Raw genomic sequence first — 16,854 nt, 5'->3', positions numbered from 1 at the left:
TCGGTTAACTCTTGCCTAAAAGAAAAGAAATAAGTGATTTAAAAATATGCTTTTTTCTTAGCGCACATAAATGTTTTAAACATTTCAACAGCGCAAACATTTTTTTTTAGGGCTAAGGGTAATATGTGTGCCATTTAAAAAGAATGATTTTTTAGGGGAACAGTGACTTTTCATGCAAGCTTGCCAGTGTAAAGCTGCCGGTGATGCGCGGCTTCGGCCTCGAGCTCATCCAGTTGCTGAATTGCGCGACGGCTTCCGATTTCAGATCGCGAAAACCGATGCGCGAGCGACCCACCGATGTGCGAGCGACCATCTTGATGAATCAGGGCCTTTGTATCTGGTGAGAAGGAAAAACTTTTTCTGTGGATTTCCAGTTTGGCCCCGGACTTGGTCTAAGTTATTGATTTCGTCCCTCTGTGTGTTTGAGTTTGACACCCCTAGTTTAGATGTAACAGTCGGCAATATAATATATAAAATATATCAAAACCAGGGTTCCTCCAGAGGTTGCTAATTATTCCTTGAGTAATTAAAAATTTGTGCCTTTCAGGCCAGTTTAAGTGGCACCAATGATCTTTTTGGCTATCTGTAAGGGAGACATTCTTCCCAATGGCCACTATGTTATTATACTGTGAGCTGTGGATTTTGTAATTTTAGAAGGGGTTCCTCATGTAAAAAAGTTTGAGAAAGGCTGCTCTAGGCCCCTAGTACCCAATTTGTGGTCCTTTGAATTGTATAGTTTGGACCTCCAGGCCCCTTTAGACACTGGGCCTGATTTATTAAAGCTATCCAAGGCTGGAGGGAATACACTTTCATCAGTGAAGCTGGGTGATCCAGCAAAGCTGGAACAGATCTGGTCCAGGATTCAAAACATTTGCTAGCAAATACCTTTGTAGAAATCCTTTCCAGGTTTGCTGGATCACCCAGCTTCACTGCTAAAAGTGTTTTCTCTCGAGCCTTGAAGAGCTTTAATAAATTAGGCCCACTGTGTCAGCTAATGAAGGGAATGTAGTAGCAGTGATCTCAGTAATCCCATGTAACATGTTTCCTGGCTATGACTGTCTACTGAAGCATGCTCAGTCTCCAACAACCCCCATAATATGTGTGCAGTCTCTGACCATCTCCTTTGGTATGTCTGCAGCTTTATGTAGAGTTGCATTCACTGAGTAATATGTGCAGACCTTTGCTGATGTCAAAGGCTACAGTTAAATCGTACTTAAACCCAACATTTTCGCTTTATATAAAAGAGTAGACAACCCTTATATGTAAAGGAAAAATGTCAATTATTGTTTATTCTTTTAGGTGCAACACCCTTTTTTTAAAAAAACCAAAAACAAAGGGGTGCAGCACCTCCCCTTTCATTCCTAAATTGCCAAGGTGCAGGGAGCACAAAGCCCCCCCAGGATACCTATGCCACACATCCCAGGAGACTCTGGGTGCTTCTTCCTGTGCATGCCCTAATCTCAGGCATGCACAGAAGGGGCATTTTTTCTATTAAGGGAAAGAGATGCAGTGAGATCAGCTCTCTCTCCCCCCCCCCCCCTTTTCAGCGGGTACGTCACTCGATCTCTCACCTGCGCAGTGCGAAATCGGGTGGCGCACCATGAAGAAGACAGAAGAGGAAACTAAAGATGGTGGGGCCGGGACGAAGAGGAATTCCAGGATGGTGCTGGACCGGATTGAGGGATCTGCGGGATTAGAGGCAAATGTAATTTTTTTGTTTTCAGTTTAGTTCTGCTTTAATATAGGTCAATATAGGCCCTCAACAGCCCAAGTGATGATTATAAAACTGAGCAAACATTTGTGATATTTTGGGAAGGCTAACATGGACTCATGGAGAATCACAGACCTTGCAAATACCAAACACGTCATGAATTTTAGGTTTAAAGCAGAACTGAACCCCTCTATACTCACCTTGTTCCATGGTAGGGTGCTGCCTTCTTCCTTCTCACCCTAGTTGCAATCTTGATTGGCTGAGCCAGGATGGCGCACGGGTTCATTCAGTCCTGCCAAGCACGGGGGAAGCTGGGATTGCTGGGTATACTGGCATCCAAGGTTGCACAGCTCAGCGATTTTGACAGCTCTGTAGAGCGATCAGACAGGTACCAATTGCAGAAGGGACATCTCTTTTTCTGTAATAAAGCCCTTCCTGATCACAAATTATTAAAGTGGAACTTTAGTTTTGCTTTAAGGGAGAACTATGAACAAATTACAAAATAAAGTAAAAAATATGCCAAGCAAATAACTATTTGACCTTAATTGTCACTATTGGATAAAATGTTTGGAAGGGACAGTAATGCACCACAAGGATTTGGACCTGTAGTATGAAAAAAGTAGAAAGTTTTGGCAGCAAATTAAAGTGTATTTTTCAAATACAAGAAAAGCAAACATGGTAAAATCACAATTAGACTATGAAAAATACACTTTAATTTGCTGCCAAAAATCCATGTTTCTTTTCTACTTTTTTTCTGTCTTAGGTGGGGTCTCCTCCCATATTAATAATAATAATATTAATAATTTTAAGTCAATTTCAAACATTTTCTTTCTATCAGGAATTGCACATATGATTGCAAGGAACAACATGAGCTAGCTTCTGTAAAGTGACAGTAAAGCGTTCATTAGGCTGGGTTAATACAGTTTAATAAAAGATTAAGGCAAGCAATGAAAAAAGGCAGTCTTTTTATGAATCAGTTTTTCAATATTAGGTTTTTTATGCTGAGCTTGATTGGGGAAACAAAAATGTAATTTCCTTGTTGTCGATCGCAACTACTAGTTTATGTTATTGAATGCTTTGCAACTTGGACAAATGAATCAAAAGTTGGATTGCTTTATCAAATCACCACATGTATGATCAGATGCAGATCTGAGTGGTCAAACAGATTTGAAGATCATGCAGATTTTAAAAAGAATAATCACTATATGTGGTTGAAGTTTCATATCAAAAGTCTTTTAACATGAGTGATATTCCTATTATGGAATATACAGACAATTTATTCATATCAATTCATGTCTGGATGACATCAGCCCAGCATGACAGATTAAAATCCCCACAAAGGTTCTAATTCTCTCCCATTTGATCCAGTCCAATAAGCAAATCAAGTAAAGTGTCATTTAAATGTTGCTGAGAGGGAATGGTGCAATGATATATAGCTAAAATTTAGGAACTCAAATGTATACACAATAAAATGTTTTTCTTTCAGGCAATCCAACTGAACTTAAGCTGCGTACACACTTCCAATTTTTATCGTTGGAAATGAACGACGAACGACCGATTGGCCAAAAATCGTTCGTAAAAAAAGTAACCAACGACGCCGACCAACGAGGATAGTCATTGGAAATGAACGACCGGACCGGCGGATCGGATTGGACTACGATCGTTGACCATCTATCGTGTGTACGGTCGTTCAGTGATCGTTCATGGTCTGAGCATGCGCGATGAACGAACGTTCGCTCACTTCCTGTGGTGCACGTCACTTCCTGTATCGTTCAAACGATCTCATCTATCGTGTGTACAATATCTGCGAACGATCGTGTCGTTATCTGTATGTACAGGATCGGTGCTATACGATCGTTCGCAGATATCGTGCAGGATCGTTCGTCGTTCGTTTACCAACGATAATAATTGGAAGTGTGTACGTAGCTTTAGACTGGGTGTGACAAAAGCACCCCAAGAAGTCCATTGGTTTATGTGCCTGGGTAGATAACCTGTAGGTGAAGGGGAACTTTCCTGGCTGGAGTTTAGCTTAATTACATTCATAAAAGGGAGAGAAATGCCTAAATGTTCAAGTAACGGAAATAAGAAGGACCAAGGCATGTAAAAAAAAAAAACACACACACACTCTCTCTTTCTCTCTCTCTCTCTCTTGTTGGAAAATGTTGCAGAGACTTTTTTTCTCATTTGATCATCTGCTGAGATAAGTAAAATCTTATTTTTTTAATAAACACTCATTTCACAGTCATTGAAGTAGGCAACTATTTTCCTAAACTGTTTGAAGATGAGCTTGTTCTGAGTGCAGAGGAAGCCTCCACTTCTCCATTTTTGCCCAGGATTGCGGTTCAGGTCCCCAATGCATATCCAAGTAAAAGCATACATATTGGAAACACACCACTTGGAATGGTCATAGTGGGAGTAGAAGGAAAGGTATGGTAGGGCAATTTGCTTTATGTTGTAGACATGCCATGGCAGAGAGCAGTTTGATGGTAGCTCTTTTCCTTTGGGCTGCCACGTTTCTGACAGTAAGTCCACCTCCAGAATTTGAGAAATCCAGCCTGTGATGATATCTATTAAACAAATATTATATGGTGTCATGTAAAAGGAGTCAGCATGTAACATTTACATAATATCAGGGCCAGATTTATACTCTTTGTTCTGCTAGGCTAGCTTGTGCTGCCCCCCAATAACACAAAACATACCATGAAAGCTGTTCCATAAGAACAAAACAGTGGTAAAGGACAGAGAGAGGGAGCTGGAAAGTGAAGAAAGGGGGAGAGAGATACAGGAGAGAGAAATTGAAAAGTGAAAGAGAGACAGGGAGATAGGATGGAAAGGGGAGACAGAGAAGGAGGAAGGGAGGGTGAGCAAAAGAGGGGAAGTGGGGAGGAGGGCAGGAGAAAGGAAGAGAGGGGGGACAGACAAATAGAGGGAGAGAGGCACTAACTATAAAAAGTGTACCAAAATCCAAACCCGGTGAGTCTCTAATGCTCCATATACCCACCCCGCATAACTGAGCCAGGGAATACTTAGAGCCCTCCCCACCCCTTTGTAAATTTCTACGTTGAAAGGGCATTAGAGCAGAAAGTGCTCCATGGTCTCTTCTGATTGTCTACATTCTGTTCTCAAGCACACACAGGCTCTTGAGGGCCGGTGCTGATAAATCCTCCAATAAAGATTACCGTGAAAAGTGAGCCAAGCCAGGTCCCTAAACTTCATAGAAATCCTTTGCATATTAATCTCAGCTCCTCCCTCAAAACTGGAGACACAATCTGCCTCTTTTCTAATGAGGTTTTTAATGTCCTCCACAAAAAATACCTTATAGATGGTAAGCTCTTCTGTATCTGTCATTTGCAACCCCTAGTTCATGTATAATTCTGCTTAATATGTTGGTACTATATAAATACTATTTATTATTAAAGATAATATCTTTATTTATAGCAATGTTTGTCCACCAAGGTTCCAGACGTTGCTGGGGGTTCCTTGAGCAATGAGCAGTTTGAGCCTCTCAGGGACAGTTAAGCTGCGTACACACTTCCAATTTTTATCGTTGGAAATGAACGAACGACGAACGATCGATTGGGCAAAAATCGTCGACGAACGAGGATAGTCGTTGGAAATGAACGACCAGACCGGCGGATCGGATTGGACGACGATCGTTGACCATCTATCGTGTGTACGGTCGTTCATTGATCGTCCATGGTCTGAGCATGCGCGGTGAACGAACGTTCGCTCACTTCCTGTGGTGCACGTCACTTCCTGTATCGTTCAAACGATCGCATCTATCGTGTGTACAATATCTGCGAACGATCGTGTCGTTATCTGTATGTACAGGATCGGTGCTATACGATCGTTCGCATATATCGTGCAGGATCGTTCGTCGTTCGTTTACCAACGATAATAATTGGAAGTGTGTACGTAGCTTTACCACTGATACTAATGATCAGATAAGGAAATCTGTATGAGGAACATTCTTTCCTCTGGCCAACAATGTAAGAGGCATTCATCCCACTGACCAGCAGTCTAACGTAAATTTAATTGGGCATATTATAAATATTGGCAGAGGTTCCCTTAACTTTTATTTCAGCTACCTGTATAATAAAACAACCTTTTCATTTTACTTACCATCCACAAAGTACTTGGATTTAGCAAAATTCAGAAACAGCTCTCCTTTAGCAGACTTCAGCACAGCTAACCTTGTTGGGTCTATCCAAGGAAACTTCTTGCCTTGACATATGGTACATAGACTCCATAGATCTTCTTGGTAAATGTCAGGGATTGAGCAATTATAAACATTTGGGTTGTAGTACAAAAGTTGGGCAGCTGTACAGTAATGAAAGAAATTGAGTCTGTTAGTATTAGATTCATATATCTATTCTATTTTCTGACCTGTATCAAATAGCTTCAAAGGTCTTCCAGGAAACAGCCTAATATTTAGGTTAATACAATGAATGGGTAAAGCCCACACCAGTTGTTTTTAAGCCATGAGTAGACATGGCAAGAAATAAAGGAAAATTCTGCATGATGACACATTGGGAAGGGGATAATCTGCACATACAAAAACATTTTCAGTCCCTGCCACCGAGGTTAACTGTCCCAATGAGTATTATTCAGCTCTTGCCATCCATGATAATAGCCCCCAATTAGTAATACTCAGTTACTACCATCAAAGTTTACTGTCCCTATGGGTAAAACGTAGCACTTACTACCAGAATAATGGCCCCCAGTCAGTAATGTCCATTCCCCACCACCAAGGTCAACTATCCAAGTTAATATTACTCAACCTTACCACCCAGGATTATAAACCCAGTGAGTGATAAGTAATTTTCCACCACCAAGTTTAACCCAATTCCAATTAGTATTACTCTACCACCCAGGTTAAAGACCCCGATGAATAATACTCACCATCGCCATATTTATTTAGCTCCAGGATGAGGTTATGGTCACATTTATGAACCCCAGATACTTAGAAAATAGGTTCTACATTTTTTAACTATATTTAGCTTTCTGTTCTCAACCAAAAGAACTAAAAGCCAGCATGGTTTTCTTCTGTTGCATCCACCTCAAGGTTTGACATATTGGGTCAGATTTATTAAAGCTCTCCAGAACTGGAGAAGATAGATTATCTGAACAATCCAGCAAACCTGGAATGGATGGTTGGTCAAGGACTGAAAATAATAGGAAATTATTTTAAGAATCCATGCCTAGGAATCCATGTGATTGGCTGTTTGGATACCAGGTTAAAATCAAGTTTATAAGTACTCCTAATATAAAGCTAAGTGAGTATAGTTTTGAGGGAAAATTAGCCCTTAGAAGCCGTTCTCTATAATACTCACCAATCTTTTTAAACTGAAGATGGTTGTAAGTCACACAGATGGCTGTCTGGCCATATAGTTTACCAGTATCAGGATAGCCAAATCCATCCCCTGGAAATGGGGGGAAGTGGGGTACGCTGTGAATTAACCAGAATCCCTGGAGCTTGTCAAAAAGCAAAACTCCTAGAAAGATACAAAGACAAAGGGAGGGTAGAGTAAATAAAGCATTTGTATTTTCCTTTTTATTATTTGTTCTTGCCTTCATACTTCTCAGAGAAAGTAGAGAAGGTGGCCTAATCACTAACATTTTTAGGCAAATGACACCAGAATGCTGCTATTGTGTAAGACAAAAGGAAAATAATAGTAATGTATTCACTGGGCATTTTAACTGCCGGTTTATAAAAATCAATCATGGCAACTAAAAAGGTGAATCCTGAAATACTAACTGAAGCTCTTGCTGAAGATGTAAAACGCTTTGTTATAGTAAACCATCTTATACCCACAAATTACCACATTGCACTTTTATACACTTTCTTAGCTCACAGAAATCTGAAAAGACTTCTTAGTTGTGCTTTCCCCCAAGGGCAAAGATTCCTCATCTTCTCTGGATAGATAGAGTTTAATTCAGCTTCAGTATCAACCATATTTAGGTTTAGGCCATACTTATGTGCCAAACAAGTAGCTCTTGAACACCTAAGCTAGGCCCTGTCCTTTCAAATAGTAAAACATTGTGTACACTTGTTACACTGGTCAGTGCTTTATATCTGTCAGGATACCAAACATCATTTTTTTTTCCAATATTTCTTTATTGGCAGAAATAAAGATACAAATATATCAAATAAAGATACAAGTATATCAAATACAAACATATTCTGCCACTCCACCATTTTCCATTTTTCCAAACAGAAGAGTCAGATCAACAAAATCAACGAACCGTAACCAATACCAAAACATAACAGATGGGTAAAGCACATGGAACAAAGCCACTTACTCTAGTAATAGCATCATGAACCAGACGCGTAATCACTAACATATCGTTACAGAAAAATGAAAAAAGAAAAAAAAAATGCGAAGGATAGTATACAATATTAATAAATTGAATATACATAGCCATCCAACTCTGGACCCCCAATAAAAAACTGTGTACAGCTAGATAAGTACTAAGATGAGTTAAGGTTTCTGGTATCATACCAAACTATATGACGAAAGAGCTCAATAATATCATTAAGTTGAGTGGGTGATAAGGTATATTTTAAATACTGCATCCAAGTAGTAAAGAATTTTTGTAGGTGGGTGTCACGATGCTGGGTGGCCTCCGTTTTATCAATTATTATCATAGCCTGGAGGTATTGTAAAAGCTAGGAAGTAGTAGGAAGGAGAGGTTCAATCCATTGTTTTAGTATGCATTTCTTGGCAGCTAGGAGGCAGAGGTGCTCAAATTTAGAGACTGATGTTCATGTTTGTGTCCCAGTGGAAGGCGTTAATGTAGAGACATAATAGAAAAGGGCCAAATGTGGGCGTATTCGTCTAGCCTGCCTTGTAACCAAGTGCATAAAATCAAAAACTTTTTTCCAGAAAACGGGAAATAACAGGTCAGTTCCATAAGGCATGTTCCAGAGGAGCCTTATTGTTTGCGCATTTAGGACATGCAGTAAGCTTTGGGGCAAATGCACTGGACTTAAAGGGGATGTCAAAGGCATAATATGCGCTATGTATATATTTAAAATGAACCTCGCGCAAATGTTCGCTGATCATTACCTTGCAAATACAGTCCCAACTACTCTCCAGAAGGTCCAAAATGTCTGAAGGGGAAAGATCCAAAAAGGAAGCCTATTTTGTTACAAAGGATGGTAGTGCAGAGGTAGTAGTGGTACTCTCTATTAAACGAGGGTAAAGATGGGATATGGAGTATTTAGCAGAGGCCTCATCCAAAAGACGTAAAATAATTGGTGGTAGTGATAAAGCATAAGGAGGGTCAGTGGAACCAAAAAAGGTGGATTTCACCTGTAAATAATAAATAAAATGATGAGATGGTAATGCATATATAAGTCTAATTGTGTCGAATGGAAGAGGCCTATTGGAATCATCCAATAATTGACCCAGGTATCTAAGACCTTTACTGTCCCACACATCAAATGCTTTGTAAACCAGGCCTTTGGGAAAACATAGCATAGATCGTAAAGGGGTGGCAGTAGTGGACCCAATGTGGCAGCCATAAAGTTTTTTAATCTCCCTCCAGGCTACCAACTTATCTCGTAACAAAAGGTTGCTTTTAAACTCACAAGGAATAAGTGAAAATGTGGTATTTAAAAGGCCCAAAAGGGAGTAAGGCCGTAGTAGTAAAGACTCCAAATTAGTCATCATATAATGGCGGGTATTATGCCACCAATCCTTTAGATGTCTGAATATACAGGCTAAGTTGTACTTTCTTAGATCAGGAAGGCCATCTCCTAGATTCTGTATAGGCAGAGACAATTTGGTCCTAGAAATATGGGGGGGTTTGCCTTGCCAAATATATGTAACAAAGGCCGAGTGAAGTTTTTGGACATCTGCATGACGTAAAAAAAAAAGGCAGAGTCTGCATGGGGTACAGCAATCTAGCGAAGCTAGTCATCTTAAAAAGTTGATAGCGACGCAAACATTATTAACACATATACAATCCAGTGAACTAAAAGTAAAATTTCAAAAAACTAGATACAGAGGCATTAGGAGAAATACAAGGTACCAGGGTACTCAGCTTGGAAACAGGTGTTTGGAGGTAAAATTCTGAGTAAAGGAACACACAACAAAGTTAGACTTAATAGTTTACCAGTAGCCTGCTTTTGGTGCTTGTTTTTTATGCCGCTGATTCGATGGCTTAGAATCAAGTACATAGTTGCCGAATTATCTTGGTGGATTGCACACTACGTTCTGCTGGGATGGTGATAAAACCATCAATTGTAGCTAAATGCATTCCAATCAGCAGCAATAGACTGGCATAATGATTTAAGAAGAAAAAAAATTAAAAATTCCATGCAAACTACCTTTTATCACAAAATAATGAAAGGAAAAAAATCCAACATGTTTTAAGGATTCTGAAAGACCCCCTTCATCATGGCTCTAGATTTCCATTATTTTATATTGAGAGATTGGTGATTGGATTCAGAAAGTCCGATTTATTAAAGCTCTCCAGGGAGAGGACAGATACATTTGGAGAGGATACAAGTTCATCAGTGAAGCTGGGTGATCCAGCAAACCCTGAAGGTATGTCCTAAAGTCATTTGCTATTTGTTAGCAAATGTTTCAATCCTGGATCAGATCAATTTCAATTTTTTTTTTTTTTTAGATCACCCCGCTTCATTGATGAAAGTGTATCCTTTCTAGGTCTTAGTGAGCTTTAATAAACCAGGCCAAGAGGGTCAATATCATTTGTATTTAGACAAATATTGCAGTCCTGCTCTCAAGCAAAAATAAAGCAAAGATGAATTGTTTTACCACTGAGTTTCCTGGTTGGGACCCACAGTCCTACAGACTCAGAAGATGTTCTGCCAGACACAGAACTTTCTGCGGAAAAAGCTTCCTGTATATTTCACAAGAAGATTGCAGAAGCCACAGGGTCATTTATCCCACTGTTGCCAAAACAAACATAAAATATCAGTTTTTTGTTAAAATACACTTTAAAACATGTTTTTCTTTATTAGACAATTTCAGTTTACTGGTTCATACTTATTATTTTTCTGCATAGTAAGCATTGTGTTTAAAGTACAGTAGCAGATGTTTGTCCATACCAGTTAGTTAACTATTGAAGGTTCTTTAAATACAAAGCTATGTAAAGTGGTGTAAGGTTTAGAACATATAACAGTACTGAAAGTTGAATGGAAAGAAGCTAATTTTTAACTGACAAATTGATATTGATCCATGAAAACTAAGGTTTAGAAACTTTGGGTCATGATCCTGTGTTGACCTTGAACAAACAAGTGTAGAAATGTAATTTCGTGAACAGGGTATGGAGGCATCATGACAAATACCACATCCTCAGTCTTGTTTCTGTAATGCTGAGAATGCAAACTATTAGGAATGGATTCACTACCTTAGGTCATATTCAGCTGCCCATGACCATACAATATGGAATGGATCTGGTCCAGGATTGAAAACATTTGCTAGCAAATAGCAAATGACTGAAGAAAACCATTGCAGGTTTGCTTGATCACCCAGCTTCACTGGTGAAAGTGTATTATCTCCAGAATTGGAGAGCTTTAATAAATCAGGGTCTTGATGTCATTAAGATTTAGCATTGGTATTGTTACAGAAGATATTTAGAGACTGAGGACATGCCACAAGAGACATGAATTGCAGACATGCTGCAGTAGATAGTCAGATAAAATAGTCTAAGCATCCAGAGCATACAAAAGACAGAGCATCTATGTAGAAAAGGAGATATAGCTCACCTTTAGTGTGACCATAGTTTGTGGTATAGTTCTTTGTTCCTGGAGGTTCATCATTGTACATCATGTATCCTGTGCTGTTGCTCTATGTAAATAAAAAAAATATTATTTAAGTAAAAGAAGATATAATGCTTAGTTTGTTCCTAAATAACCTATTAAATATAAATGAACTTATTTTCACAAAAATATCAAAAGCCCCCTTTGAAGCAACTACATAGACTACTTGTTCAGACCTGCGGTAAAAAGTTAAGGGTGTTACTGCTTCTGCATGCCTACTATACACAGCTAGGGGTCCGGGTTAGGGGTCATTTTCAGGCAAAAACTGGTGTAACTACCAGTGCTCCTTAGGTCTTTGTTCTTTCAGATTAGTGCATTAAAGGTACATTACCTCCTTTAGCCACATAGGTCATCACAGGAGAAAAGGGAGATAATATAGGTAAAAGGTTATATATATGGGTAAGGTGGCCCTGTGAGTTGCCCTTGACCAAGCTCACAAAAAGGTAAAAAGTATCTACACCACGGCTAGCTTTAAAAGAAAAAAACAAAAAGCATGTTTATAAAGCATGTGATGTGGTTTACACATGCATTAAAAATTTAAAAAAAAATGATAAGCAGGCCACATGACCCACTATTACATCAAGCTGTGGAGTCATTTTGCAAGGGTGCAAATAAAATTGCAAGTAGATCCTTGTACCCGGTAATGCCTGCATCCATGTAACATTGTATTCTTCTGATGGTTAATATCTGCATGAGTGATGATCGTGTCTTGCAGAAATCAAACATAGATAAAACATAGATAACAATTCTATTATATGATCTGTTAGAAGCAGAATCATTAGATCAGGAATAGGACTCTCAGGACATTGATAAAGAATGAGCTGCTTTAAACCAATGCACTCCAATGCTGAAGTGTAAGGGGGCCCTTAATAATTTTTTTCTGTTGTGCTTTTTAAATCTTAATGACAACAAAAAAGTATTTAGCAAAATCGTGTTTTGGGACATCATGACATTTCTGCATGGAGAATAGGCTTGTGGAGTGTTGATTTACTGGAAAGAGGTTAAAGTGCAACCAAACCCAAAAACAAAAATAGGTTAGGATAGACTTTCATCAGTGAACCTTGGCAATCCAGGAAACCTGGAATGGATTTGGTCCAGCATTGAACACATTTGCTAACAAATAGAAAATTACTTTTTAGAAATCCACCAGTCTTGGAGAGCTTTAATAAATCAGGTCCATCGTGTTTTAAAGGGTGGCTATGTTCCTAAATACAAGGATGGAGCCAGGCTTATCACCCAAGCTGGATTCCACATCTGTCTTCATTATGTTGGGGTGGGTGGGTTACTAGCCCACAGGGAGTTGCAGGGACACTATACACTTGGCAAGATCAACCTGAAATTTCTGAACTTGCTGTTTTTAGCCGAAAAAAACAATCCGCAAAATCAACACATTTACTTATCCTTCAGGCCAGCAGGTAGCAGGCTTCAGAAAACTTTCAACAAGCTTCATTTAGTACTGATACCTTATGAATCCAGCTAGAAGCATTTTTAAAGTGACAGTTGGCACTTTAATAAAATCTAAGTGTAACATGAATCAAATTGAACTTAGGATTCTCTTAAGGGGCCTCAAGAAAGCCTAATTCTTGTAAAAACTTTAAAAATATTTTGCAAAAGCCTTCTGTGCCCATTGCTCTTATAAAAACAGAAGCTGGTCTAGGAAATGCACCCAAGACCCAGGTACCTGTTCCCCTTTACACTGAAGTGGTTGTCTCTTTTCCCTTAGCCTGGCCCTTAATACAAGATGCTGGGATTCTTTATAGTAAATGAAACCGGTTCTCACTTTATAAGACTGATAAAGCTGCTGCAGCACTTGCCCCAGGGCACTGTGGGTCATGTTGGTGAGAAATTTGCTGAGCTGCCATTCTTGTGACTTAGAATCCAGATACAAATATTCCAGTCCCGTTCCATCCGTCTCATTGATTTTATACTTTGGTAATTTGTAAACGATAAACCTGAAAGAGAATGACATTGAACACATGGAACTATTTACAATATTCATTTGGATATACTTTAACTTGATATCTTTCTCTTGTTGTACAGCAAAGTGGAAGAGGGAAAATCATCACACGGTGCTATTCGTTTCATAAGCTGAGAAGAAGCATGTTAATAGGAAGTGAAAAACAAGAGAAGAGCTCAGTGCTGCGGAATGGTTCCTTTTACTATTGGTGAGGTCCAGGACAATCTGGGCTCATGGAAAGTGAGTTAAACAATGATAGCCATTACAGAAAAGACACCTTGTGGCAGAAAAACGCACTGCAGAGTTTCTATCTGGTTTAAATCTGAAAACTGCTGCAAAAGCCAGCATTGTTTTTATACCTTTTTTTTTTTTAGACAATTTGGCTGCAGTTCTGTTCTCTTATTGTCAGAAGATGGCCAGAAATTGTGTAATTAGCTCTGCTATGGAGAAATGAGAAGGTATGTACCGTATTGTATTTACTCTGCTGTTATAACTGGCTGTGAGAAGAAGCACTGCAGTGACTTGCGGATAGGTGGGTGCCCGAGTCCCTGTTGGTTTTAGTAAGCTAATAACTGATGCAAACTTCTTCTGTAAAGTCCCTGTGGTGGCTGTTTGTCTCTTGTATAAATGCTTATAATCTACAATTTGTTAAAAAGGCAGAATTGGTACCAAATCAGTGTAATCACTCGACTCATCCCTATTGACCACCTATAAGCACACCTCAGCCTGGCATGCTGTATGTTTAATGCATGTCATACTAGCAATTAGGAGGGTGCCTAGGCCCCCACAGCAAAAAACAAATGCGCCCCTGAGTTTCTCTGTCACTATTGTATTTATGTCTGTGCAGTAAGGAGTTATGCCAGGGACTATACAACATAAATTCCAAATTTAAAACTTAAAACATCAACCAGAAAGCTAAAGCTTTACATCACTGTAAAATTAGATATTTTGTGCATCTACTGAAAGGACAAAATTTGGGTAAACCCCTCAAACTAGAGCTTTGGTATGGACTACAGCTGTATCTTTGATGTTGGAAAGGTTCCCAATGGTTTTCTTACCTATAGTTATATTCAGTCCCATCTTGTCCTTGAAGAGGCTAAGTTCTACAACCTTTTATGCTATCACTTGTTTTAAATTTGGCCCCCTCCAGTTTTTGCATATTTCCTGCATGTTGATGGGTGACAACCCAAGCAGGTCAGTGCCCCTACTATGTCTCTACCATTATACTATACTAGTGCAGTTGTACAGTTGGTTAGTATTAAAGTTTACCAAGTGACTTTTACAGCTTAGGAAGGGTAAAGCATAAGGACAGTGGAGTATATGTGCAAGGTTTTAAAACACAAGGAGAACAATGTCATTCGTATCATCTAAAACAACTTGTTAGAAGCTGTAATTCTGCCTAAAATGTTTCTTCTGCAGTGGTCAGTGTGGATTCACTTTGAATAACATTTCATCTATTTGATACATACCAGTCAACAGGATCTCCATCTTCGTTGCGGCAGGAGATCTCACATGAGACGAGAAAGAAGGCAGACAAGCTTAACAGTGAAATCAGATACATTCTTGACATGTCCTTCTCTATTGTGTATTTAGAAACTGTAAAGGAGAACTTTCTGTGTTCCTAATATGATTAAGATATAGGAAGTACAGTCATGTGACCAGCTTGGTGTCTACTTTTAAAGTTAACCACCAGGCAAGCAGATATTTATATAGCAGAAATACATATCTCATAACTGTCTTACTTCTTACATGATGTGTCGCATTGTTAAACTCATCTTGTCATCATGAACACCAGCAAAGCTAGATAATGGATCTTAATAGTAGATCATAGTAGACCGCACTGTGGTCAAATAGCGGTCAAGCGGTATATTATGCTCAAAGACTCACTCCAGTCTACAAATGGACAATGCATTAGTAAAAACAGGTTATTGATGCCATTAATGTGTGCCCACCTACAAAATAGTGATGAGATGTAATAGATAATGGATGTAATAGAATCTTAGCTGTGGGTACCTACCTGACTACACACTTCTATGCTGGTTGGTTCCTTTCCTCTCCATTGGTCTAAAATTGCACTTTGCCCAGAAGACAGTGCTGACGTCATTCAAGTATCAGGTGCTAGAACGTACAGGGCATTCTAGCACTTGGCAACCTGCTGCCATTCAGCATAGTCTGTAGCTGGGGCCTCTCAGGCTGGTAAACAAGGCAGGCTGCCAGTTGGATAGCCCTGCTATGGTTCTGTCCGAAGTCTGAATATATGTTTGTATGTTCTGTGTCAGATCTGTTGACAGAGGACTCAAAACAACCACAGGGAAAGGATGAAGACATTGCGTGCACTGATGCCCAACACTTTAAAAAGGAAGAGTAGGGCCTGCCAAGGGAAAGTGTCAGTGTATGCGGTCAGCTCTCCCCAGGCCATGTCTTAAGATTGAGAAAAAGGTGTCAAATCCCAGCATTTACTGTGAGAGTCCGGGCATCAGGAGGTAGTAGATAAAAACACACAACCTAACTTTGAGTGATTTATATGTTGGCTGGGCAGCAAGCCACAAGGGGAATGCCCATTAAATTTTTGTTACTATCATGATTTGCATCTTTATCTTACTACTACACCTCTGACTCTTCTGTCTTGTCCTTCTCCTTTTCTAAAGACAGCACTTCTACATTGTCAACACAACCAACTGTACCACAAAGCATACAGCACTGCATAAGCAACACAGTGTGGTGCTGTGCTTAATTCTTTCTGCCTATGTGGTCAGGACTCTAGGATGTGCATGGTATCTGCTTTGACAAGGCTACAAAAATGGTTAATTATCACACTGGGGAACAGTTTTGAAAACATTTTTTGTTGATTTTTATTTTTAAGCTTATTTACACTAAAATAGTTATGCTGATTCTGAAAGTGCAGTTAGTTTTCTTCTATCACGTCAGGTTTTTTCTCTACCGCTTACATTAATGCGATTACTATGGCGTGGATTTGTATAGGCTATTCATTTACACACAAGACAGTGTGGTCAGAGGTTGTGCGCTGCTCTACGTAGTGAATAAGCAAAATTTATTTTTCTACTTACACACGTTTTCCTTTCTTTCAAATCATGTCTGGCTCTGCTGTTTCTCGTCGTAAGTGCCTAAACAACCCTGATTCATTTTGTTATATCTGTGACAGTTTCACCATTCCAAGAAGGGCGAACATCAGCACATTTGTAGAGCTAGCCTATTTGGCATATTTCAAAGGTAAACTTAGTGATCAAGATAAGTCTTGGGCCCCTCATAAGGTGTGCAAACAGTGTGTCAAGGGTTTACAGATGTGGACAAAGGGAACGCGTGATAAGATGCCATTTGGCATACCTATGGTTTGGCGAGAGCCAGGAGATCATTTCAGTGACTGTTACTTTT

The 16,854-nt window shown here is 39.3% G+C and overlaps 1 protein-coding gene across 1 annotated transcript; it reads right to left on the bottom strand.

Annotated features, from left to right (window-relative positions):
* Positions 1 to 1,709: 1,709 nt before the first annotated feature.
* DNASE2B (deoxyribonuclease 2 beta) lies at positions 1,710 to 15,075 on the bottom strand. The gene is made up of 6 exons (XM_072419564.1): positions 14,931 to 15,075; positions 13,285 to 13,456; positions 11,451 to 11,532; positions 7,045 to 7,206; positions 5,834 to 6,031; positions 1,710 to 4,278 (listed from the first exon to the last, which is right to left on the bottom strand). The coding sequence occupies exons 1-6, from the start codon at positions 15,029 to 15,031 to the stop codon at positions 3,932 to 3,934; spliced, it is 1,062 nt and encodes a 353-aa protein (XP_072275665.1). The 5' UTR covers positions 15,032 to 15,075; the 3' UTR covers positions 1,710 to 3,931.
* Positions 15,076 to 16,854: the final 1,779 nt, after the last annotated feature.

Source organism: Pyxicephalus adspersus, chromosome 8 (genome assembly GCF_032062135.1).
Source record: "Pyxicephalus adspersus chromosome 8, UCB_Pads_2.0, whole genome shotgun sequence".
Lineage (NCBI taxonomy): Eukaryota > Metazoa > Chordata > Amphibia > Anura > Pyxicephalidae > Pyxicephalus > Pyxicephalus adspersus.
Note: the sequence above shows the minus strand (reverse complement) of the source record. Positions and strands in the feature narration are given on the sequence as shown.

What these genes read in the sequence shown, in the direction of transcription:
- DNASE2B (XM_072419564.1), bottom strand. Translation starts at nt 15,031, where the DNA reads ATGTCAAGAATGTATCTGATTTCACTGTTAAGCTTGTCTGCCTTCTTT. An exon ending in GATGGAGATCCTGTTGACTG is followed by an intron (nt 13,457 to 14,930) that starts GTATGTATCAAA and finishes ATTCTCTTTCAG; the next exon opens with GTTTATCGTTTACAAATTAC. An exon ending in AGCTTTATCAGTCTTATAAA is followed by an intron (nt 11,533 to 13,284) that starts GTGAGAACCGGT and finishes TTATTTACATAG; the next exon opens with AGCAACAGCACAGGATACAT.